The sequence below is a fragment of the Herpailurus yagouaroundi genome, unplaced genomic scaffold, assembly GCF_014898765.1.
Source record: "Herpailurus yagouaroundi ecotype Mexico unplaced genomic scaffold, PumYag 194, whole genome shotgun sequence".
Lineage (NCBI taxonomy): Eukaryota > Metazoa > Chordata > Mammalia > Carnivora > Felidae > Herpailurus > Herpailurus yagouaroundi.
In genome coordinates, this window is record NW_024412425.1 from 1022343 (window position 1) to 1032033 (window position 9691).

The following is a 9691-nucleotide window of genomic DNA, read 5'->3' on the forward strand; positions in this document are numbered from 1 at the left end:
AAAGAAAGAAAGAAAGAAAGAAAGAAAGAAAGAAAGAAAGAAAGAAACAAGTAGGAAGGAAGGGAAAGAAAGAAAGAAAGAAAGAAAGAAAGAAAGAAAGAAAGAGAGAGAGAGAAAGAAGAAAAAAAGAAAGGAAAAGAAAAACCAAAGAGAAATGACACTACATTTTATGGGGCAACAATAATTTGACTGACAGCATATTTCTCTTCAGAATCCATGGAGGTCAGGAGAAAGTGGTACATTTTTCAAATGCTGTAGGAAAAGAACTACCATCCCAGACTTCTTTATCCGGTGAAAATCTTTTTTTTTTTTAGTTTATTTATTTATTTTGAGAGAGAGACAAAGGTACACAAGTGGGGGAGGGGCAGAGAGAGAGAATCTTAAGCAGAGCCCTACATGGGGCTCAGACTCACAAAACTATGAGATCATGACCTGAGCTGAAACAAAGTGTTGGATGCTTAACCAACTGAGCCACCTAGGTGCCTTGAAAATATTCTTTTGGGAAGAAGGTGAAATAAAGGCATTTTTAAGTGAAGAAAATTAAGAAAACTTGTTACCAGCAGACCTGTGTTAAAAGAATTACTGAAATTCTTTAAACAAAAAGCAAAGGAAAACCAAAGTAATTTAGAACATGAGGAATGAAGAAATGAGTATAGAATGAGTAAATATGTAGGTAAATATGATAGACTATCCTCTTCAGAAGTTTAAAAACAATGTTAGGTGTTTGAAAGCAAAGTACACTTTACTTTGTCTGACATTATTCTCAATGTATTTTAAAAGATTTTTAAGGTATGGATGTAATTATAAAGCAGAGAGGGTAAAGGGACCTAAACAGCAATGAGGTTTCTGTATTTCATTTGAAGTGGTAAAATGTCAGTAGTATTACACTGTGATAAGTTACATTTATATGTATATTGAAATCTGAGAGCAACCACAAAAAAAAAAAAGCTGACACAAAGAGATATATGCAAAATCACCATTGATAAAACAAATGAAACACTGAAAAATATTCAGAGAAGTCACAGGAAAGAAGGAGAAAGGAAAGCAAGTATTGAAAAATAAAAAGAACAGAAAAAAAGATGGCAGACTTAAGTGTTACCATACTAATAATTACACTAAATGTAAATGGTCTATATGTAGGTTAGGCAGAATTCTTAGACTTGACACCAAAAGCATAATCCTTAAAAAAAACCCAAAAAGGATAGGGGTGCCTTGGTGGCTCAGTGCATTAAGCATCTGACTTTGGCTCAGGTCATGATCCCACATTCATGAGTTCAAACCCTGTATCAGGCTCTTCACTCTGAGTGGAGAGGAGAGCTTGCTTCAAATCCTCTGTGCCCCTTCTCTCTGCCCCTTCCCTGCTCTGGAACACGTGCTCTCTCTCTCACACACAAAAAGGATCAATTGGACTTTATCAAAATTAAAAACTTACTCTGTGAAAGACTCTGTTAAGAGGAAAAGAAAATAAGTAACCAACTAGAAGAAGATATTTGCAAATCATATATCTGACAAGGACTAGTCTCTAGAATATTTTTTAAAACTCTCAAAACTCATCAATTAAAAATAAGATGAAAATCCAGTTAGAAAATTGGCAGAAGACATTGACATTTCACTGAAGAGAATATTCAGATGGCACATGAACACAAGAAAAGATGTCAGTATTGCTTACCATTAGGGAAAAACAAATTAAATGATGAAATACCACAACACACCTATTAGGATGGCTAATTATAATAATACTGATTAGAGCGAGTGCTGGTGAGGATTCAAAGAAACTGGAACTCTCATACATTGCTGGTAGGAATGTAGAATGGTATAGCCACTCTAGAAAACAGTTGGCAGTTTCTTAAAAAGTTAAACATACACTTACATCATAGGATGCTATAATCATACTCAGGGGCATTTTATCATGGAGGAATAAAAATGCATGTTGACACAAAAATTTGATATGAATATTCATGGAACTCTTTTTAAGTAGGCTCCACACCTAATATGGAGCTTGAATTCATGACCCTGAGATCAAGAGTTGAAGACTCTTCCAGCTGAGCCAACCAGGTGCCCCTTATGGCACTTTTAATAGCCCATTAAACTACTAGTACTAGCTAAACTATTTAATGTTAATAGTTTGTAGTAATGCCAAACTAGAAACATCCACATGTCCTTCAACAGGTGAATGGTTAAACATTCCGTTATTGGTGGAGCCATTCCATTGTATACAATGGAATAGTACTCAGCAATAAAAACGAAGGAACTAGTGAGGCACACAATTGGATGGCTTTTAAGGACATTGTGCCGAATGAAGAAAACCAATCTCAAAATGTTACATACTATATGATTCCATTTATAGAACATTCTTGCAATGACAAAATTATAGAGATGGAGAACAGATTGGTAGTTGTCTAAGGTAACAGCAGAGGGATGGTGTGACGGTAAAGGGGTGGCCCTTGGGTCTTTCTTTGGGATAAGGAGACAATTTTGTATCTTTGATTATGGTGTTTATTTATACATGTGATAAAATGTCACTGAATCATGCGCAAAGACATACAAAAAAAAAAAATGAATGCATTTGAAAGCCGGTGAAATCCCAGTAAGGTCTGTAGTCTAGTCATTCGTATTGCGATGGTGTCAATTTCCTAGTTTTGAGAAGGTGCTATAGTTATGTAATGATGGGTATGGGAAACTTCTCGGAGTATTTTTGCAACTTCTTGTAAGTTTCTAGTATTTTCAAACAAAAAAAAATGGAAGTTAAAGTTGATTAAAATGTACTAAAAGGAAAAAATGATCCCATGCTTATTTTTTTCATTCAGCTTATATTATTCCCCTTTCATTCTTAACTCCCTCTCTACCTCTCCCTTTCCCACTCGAACCCCCTAAGAGAATCATTGTTAACTCAGCTTTCTCTATACTTATATCAAATGCAGGTTCGTGGCACATATTCTTGTCATTAGTTCTACAAAAGTAGAGTCAATCATATGGAATACATTTTTCTGAAATTTGCTTTTCTTGCTTTGCTATGGTCCTGAAAATGGCCAAACTTGTGCTGGGTGGTCTGGGTAGGTCTGGGTGAAGGTTCTAGTTACCAGGCACAGGTTGCAGGTGGAGTGGGCAGAACTGCACCAGGGAACCCTCAGTGGGATCTCGGCTCCACTTCCACTGCCCATCCCTCACACGGTGCCCCCTTGGATTCTCTGGTATGTCTCTCAGGGACCCCACTGCAGCGTCAGGGGAACCCTCCTTGGGGGCGGAGGGTGGGAAATGTGCAGAAAAGGGCACTTTGGGTCACCTAAGGGTAGAGGAGGTGGGCTGGCTCCCCGGCTTTCAGCTTTTGCTGCAGAACCTCAGATTCCACCCCCAGATCCCAATCCCAGAGGACCTCCATCTTTTGCACAGCCTTTTCTATACCCTCCTCCCCACCTCTTGCCCATTCCTCCCATGCAAGTCTGAGACATCCTGCTGCCTCCCAAGTCCCTTCCCCGCTCTGAAGTCCACAGCCCCAACCCAGCCCCAGGGTGCCCAGAACACCCTGAGGGTTCCTGGGTGGGAAACAACAGCCCCTGTCAGCAAAAAAGATATGGGAGAAGGGACAAATGGAGAATAAGTGAAGGTAGACAGATTAGCAAGACAGAAGTGGAGGATTAAAGGTAAAGGGGGGAGGTCTGAGAGGAGTGACTGAGGAGGAGACAGGTAGGCAGAGCAGATGGGGGGAGGGATGGCTAGACAATAACAGTTGAGAAGGTTAAGTGGGGGATGCCGGCTGTTGGGGCAGGTGAGAGAGAATGAAGGGAAGTTAGGGAGAATTGAGGGGAGACAGGTTAGAGAGGCTGGGGAAGAGAGCCAGATGACAGGGCCAGGTGAGGCAGGAGAGTCAAGACTCCCATTGGACTCTGCTCCTTCTCTCTGACTTGCTCCTTGCCTGTGTCCACCACTTTGGCCACTCAAGTATGTCTCCTCAGGTCTCTCTTCAACCTGACCTTGTGGGTCTCCTTCCCATCGAGCACCCATCCCTCTTCACTGGATCTCACTGTCCAGCTCAGCTTTGCCCCTCACGTGTACCCATGTACCCTCATGGGTGTCCTTTAGGCTCTCCCAGCTCCTCACTTGCTGCAGCAATACCCAGTTTCAGGTCCTGTAGAGGGGCACCCCTGGTCCACCAAGTACCTAAGAATGCTCTCATCCATTCTTTCATCTTTTGAGCCCCAGTTTACCTGGATGCATCTGACTGGTGGAGACCAGGTTACATGTCTACAGAAATACTTCTTAGGAGAAAGGGAATCTGGGAGGGTGACTTTTTTGGCCTCTACCTGAGGAAGGCTGGGCCTCATCCTGTGGCAAATTACCAAAATGTGGGAGAGCATTTGTGTAGGTTTTAAGTCTATTGCTTCTTGGCTCCAAATGCGTTCTTTCCGCCTGCTCTTTGATGATGGACCTGGGCCTTGGCTATTTCTCCTTGGCCAGCCAGGAAGTTGTTCAGCCTGGCCTGTAGAGGGTGCTGCAGGGACACTGGCGGAGAAAGGGGCCCTCTTTCCTGGGGTTAGTTGTCAGGTTTCTCTTTTCTTGCTACTGTTTGGTCCTGCGGGGTTTCTCCTGCCCATGTGACTGCAGGACCCCACGAGTTCCAGTTCCATGTGCTTTCTCTCTTGACTCGGGTAGCACTTGGGTAGGGTGTCCGGGAGCCTTGGGCAGCGTAGGCTGTGCCCTGACAAGTCACTGCTTTCACACCCTCTCCTTGGTCCCAAGCACATATGTACTGGGGAGTGGGATGGGATGGGAAGAGGGATGTGGGGCTGGCTGTCTAGTGAGCTGATGACCCAATCCTCATCCCATACATTTGGCTCGGAGCTGCCTTGGCCACACTACACACAGAGGTATGCCAGACCCTGCTGACAGTGTCCTCTTTAGCTCCCAGCTCCATTGGCACCTTCACAGCCCCCCCACCCCCCAAGTGCCTCTGTGCAGCCACTCACCAAACTTGCCTTGCCTGCCCCCAGAGCACTGTTTCTGCCCGCATGATGACTGTTGACCACCTCTGGCCCCAGGGACCCAGAGAACTTCCCCACCATCTGGTGTGGATATCTGAACCCCTCTTCAAGTTTGTCCTTCTTCGAATACTCCTTCTCAGACCTAGGGTACCCTTTAGAATTCTGTTTCCATCAGGGCGCCTGGATGACTCAATCAGTTAAGTGTCAGGCTCTTGATTTCAGCTCAGGTCGTGGTCACAGGATTCGTGAGATCAAGCCCGGAATTGGACTCTGCACTGACAGCTCGGAGCCTAGTTGGGATTCTCTCTCCCTCTCTTTCTGCTCCTCCCTTGCTGGCGTGCTGTCTCTCTCTCTCTCAAAATTAAGAAATAAACTTAGGGGCGCCTGGGTGGCGCAGTCGGTTAAGCGTCCGACTTCAGCCAGGTCACGATCTCGCAGTCCGTGAGTTCGAGCCCCGCGTCAGGCTCTGGGCTGATGGCTCGGAGCCTGGAGCCTGTTTCCGATTCTGTGTCTCCCTCTCTCTCTGCCCCTCCCCCATTCGTGCTCTGTCTCTCTCTGTCCCAAAAATAAATAAACGTTGAAAAAAAAATTTAAAGAAATAAACTTAGAAAAAATCTCTTTCCATCTTCATAGTCACTCTCCTACCATTGCTTAATAATCCCTTATACTGGATAGAGAATTGTATGTAATATTAAATATATTAATATCTTAATAAGTCTTTATTTTAAACTTGCCCTACTTAGCTTACTGGGTGATCTCTGTCTCCTGTTTGGACCAGGACGGACACAGCAAGCTATCCATGTTGGGCGGACACAAATGACACGTCCTCTTGCCACCTCAGGGCCTTTGCACTTGCAATTCCTGCTACGTGAAGTGTTCTCTCCCCAGATGTTTGCATGACTTGCTTCCTCACTTCATCCTGTTTAAATGAGCATTTCCACCATTCTGTCCCTTTTCCCTCGACATAAACCAAGAGCTTGTACTATTCACTTCCTGACATTATGTATTTATTTGTATGTCTGTTTATTTTCTTTTCCCTCCTCCTCCACTAGAGTGCAAGTTCTTGGTTTATGTTGAATCCCCAGCACTTAAGACCATGCCTAGCATTTTTAATCATAATTTCAAATTTTATTTCAACAGAGACTAGTAGCTATTTTTTCATTTATATATATATTTCTTAGATTTTTTTTTTTTACATTTATCAAGTGTGTCATTCAGGGTTCTACCAGAGAAACAGAATCAATAGGATATATATCTTTATATCTCTATATCTATCTATCTGTCTATTTATCTATCATCTATCATCTAGAGATTGATGTATTACAAGTAACTGGCTCATACAGGAGGTGATGCTGTGGTCCACAAGCAGAATTCTTTTTTCCTCGTGGGAGAATTTTTCTCCCCACTTAGTTTTGCTCTTAAGGCCTTTCATCTATCGGATGAGGCCCACTGAGACTATTGAGGATTATCTCCCAGATCAACTGCTTGCAGACTTTAACCACATCTACAAAATGCCTTCACAGAAACACCTAGATGAGTGCTTAATCAAATAACTGGAAACTATAGTCTAGCCAAGTTGACACATAGACGTAACCATCACGTCCAGGAATAATTTGCATACAGTGAACTGCACACATTTAAAATGTTTTCATGCGTCCTGACATCTGTATACACCTGTACACTCCCTTCCCCAGGCATCGAGAGACCTGCTTTCTGTCATTATAGGTTAGCTTGCGTTTTCCAGGGTTTAATAACAGGTATTTGTGGATGAATGGATAATGCCCAGTGAGGTGAAATAACCTGCAAAGCTCATATAACTGGGAAGTGGTGACGCCAAGATCCAAACCCGCACTCACAGGCTCCTGAGCCCCGTAACCAATCTATACTGTCTTTGGTGTGAAGGAGCCTTCTGGGACCAGAGAATGTCAGCTCCTTGAGGGCAGGGACTGTCTGATCCTCTGATTTCGTTCTTCCCTCTCCCTGGCTTCCCCTGGGACCTACGGGACATGGGGCTTTAATAAATGGCTGATGAATCGAATTGCCTCTTCTCAATGCATTTCCTCAGGTCACTTCCTATGTCTGTCTGCCTGTTTCGGTTATCTACTGATACATGACAAATGATCCCCAAACTTGGTGGATAAAAACAACAATGACTTAGGGGCGCCTGGGGGGCTCAGTTGCTTCGGCCGCCGACTTTGACTCAGGTCACTATCTCATGGTTCATGAGTTGGAGCCCCGAATCGGGCTCTCTGCTGTCAGAGCAGAGCCCGCTTCGGATCCTCTGTCCCCCCCGCCCCTCTGTCCCTCCTATGTTCTCTCTCTCTCTCTCTCTCTCTCTCTCTCAAATAAATAAATAGTAAACGAAAACAACAGCGACTTATTATTTCTCAAGATTCTAAAAGTCAGGGGCGCCTGGGTGGCTCAGTCGGTTGAGCGTCCAACTTCAGCCCAGGTCACGATCTCGCGGTTTGTGAGTTCGAGCCCCGCGTCAGGCTCTGGGCTGATGGCTCAGAGCATGGAGCCTGCTTCGGATTCTGTGTCTCCCTCTCTCTCTGCCCCTCCCCCGTTCATGCTCTGTCTCAAGAATAAATAAACGTTAAAAAAAATTAAAAAAAAGATTCTAAGAGTCAGCTGAGTGGTTTTTCTCTTGTACTCACTCACAAGACTGTAGTCAGCTTGTGGGCTGGCTCGGTGCTGGGGTCGGCTGAGATGCTCCTCTGCGTGGGTCTTTCTTTCATGGGGGTGGGGCAGGTCTTTCATGTTCCAGGAGTCCAGACTGGGCTTCCTGGCAAGGTGGCAAGACCGTTTCCAATAGACAAGCGCGTAGCCAGCCTCTGCGTTAATGCCCCAGTGGCCAAAGCCAGTCACGTGACCAAGCCACGGTCAGCGAGGGAGGGGACCGCACAGGGGCCCTGGGGTGGTGGGTTGCCGCTCAGGTCAGTCCAGTGCCCTGCCTTGGGAGTCCCCCTCGCTTACAGGGCAGCAAAATTTGCTGTAAGAGAATGGGCTCAGGCTCCAGATGGCCTGGTTCGTAGCCTGGCTCCATTTGTTAAACAGTGTGACCTTGGGCCAGTGACTCAACTGCTCTGTGCCCCACTGTCCTCACCTGTAAAACGGGCCAATGTTCATCCATTTCACAGGGTTGTTGTGAGGACTAGGTAAGTGAATGCCTGCAAAATACTTAGTCAATGCCTGGGCGCTGAGTGCTGAAGGACAGCACTCAGTCCCGTCACCGCTCTTTCCCCGTCCCCTGTGGCTGGTGTGTTGCTGTTCCTGTGTGCTCTCGCGTCAGTTGTGAGTTATGTTTGACTGTTAGAATGGAGACCACCTGCAGGACAGAGGGTTGTTTCTCTCCCACGTGAGACAAAGAGTGTTCCTGCTCCACGGGGTCATCAGGCATGCAACGCCTTCCAGCCTCCTGCTCTGCCCGTCTCAGCACGTGGGTTCCGTTCTACACGTCACCACTTGGCTCCCTGCGGCTACTGGAGCCCAGGCCATATTCAAAGCAAAAAATGACGTGGGAGGAGTAAAGGGGATGAAGGTCACCTGCCAGCTGCCTGTCCCCTTCAGGAAACTTTCCTGGAAGTCCCACCCACTGACTGGAGGGTTTTTGGTCTCGGCCATCCCAGCTTCAAGGAAGGCTGGCAAATACCTTCCAGCTGGGTGCGTCGCCACCAGCAATGAAATCAGTGTTCTGTTACTAAACAAGCGAAGAATGGAGGCAGCCTGGGCTACTAGGCGGTCTTTGCCACACATCTATGGCCGGATGGTGAGGGTGCCAGTGTGGAGAATAGCAGAAATGGCACGTTGAGACGCACTTTCTGCTAAAATATCAGTTCTGTGAAGGCAAAGATTAAAAAAATTTTTTCAATGTTTTATTTATTTTTGAGAGAGACAGACTGCGAGCAGGGGAGGGGCAGAGAGAGATGGAGACACAGAATCTGAAATAGGCTCCAGGCTCTGAGCTGTCAGCACAGAGCCCGATGCGGGGCTTGAACCCGTGAATCGTGAGATCATGACCTGAGCTGAAGTCGGACGCTTAACTGACTGAGCCACCCAGCCCCTGAGAGCAAGGACTTTTGTGTTTGGTTCAGCACTGCTTACCCAGTGCCTAAGGCAATGCCTGGCATATAGTAGGTACTCAATAACTGTTGGATGAATGTACCTCTGGCTAATACTTCAAGGGGCAGAGAAAAACTTATAATTGTTTGAAACTATGGCAGAAATTTTTAAGTTTATTTGTTTTGAGAGAGACTGTAAGTGGGGGAGGGGCGGGGGGGGAGAGAGAGAGAGAATCCCAAGCAGGCTCCATGCATGGTTAGCATGCAGAGCCTGATGTGGGGCTCAAACCCACGAAATTGCAAGATCATGACCTGAGCCAAAATCAAGAGTTGGTCGCTCAACCAACTGAGCCACGCAGGTGCCCTGAAACATGGTAGACATTTTAAAAAGAAATACTTATTGATTTGCCTCCAATATTTTATTTTGAAAATTTTCACTCTTACAGAAAAGTAGTTATAGTAGCACAATGGCATTCCTATGCCCTTCACCTAGATTTGCCAGTGTTAACATTTTGTCTCCCTTTCTCTCTGTCTCCCACTTGAAAGTAGATATCACGATACCTTATACCTAAATACTGTACCTCCTATGAATCTCCTCAAAAGAAGGACATTCTCTGACATGAATCACAATCCTCCAAAATGTTAACATTA

General features: G+C 45.2%; 1 protein-coding gene across 1 annotated transcript in view; it reads right to left on the reverse strand.

Annotated features, from left to right (window-relative positions):
• LOC121011398 (interferon lambda-1-like) overlaps positions 1 to 4625 on the reverse strand; it is a 10770-nt gene extending 6145 nt beyond the window's left edge. Inside the window, exon 1 of the mRNA XM_040445788.1 lies at positions 4598 to 4625. Within this exon, the coding sequence (XP_040301722.1) occupies positions 4598 to 4625 (28 nt within the window). The remainder of the gene's footprint in view (positions 1 to 4597) is intronic.
• Between the last annotated feature and the right edge of the window lie 5066 nt (positions 4626 to 9691).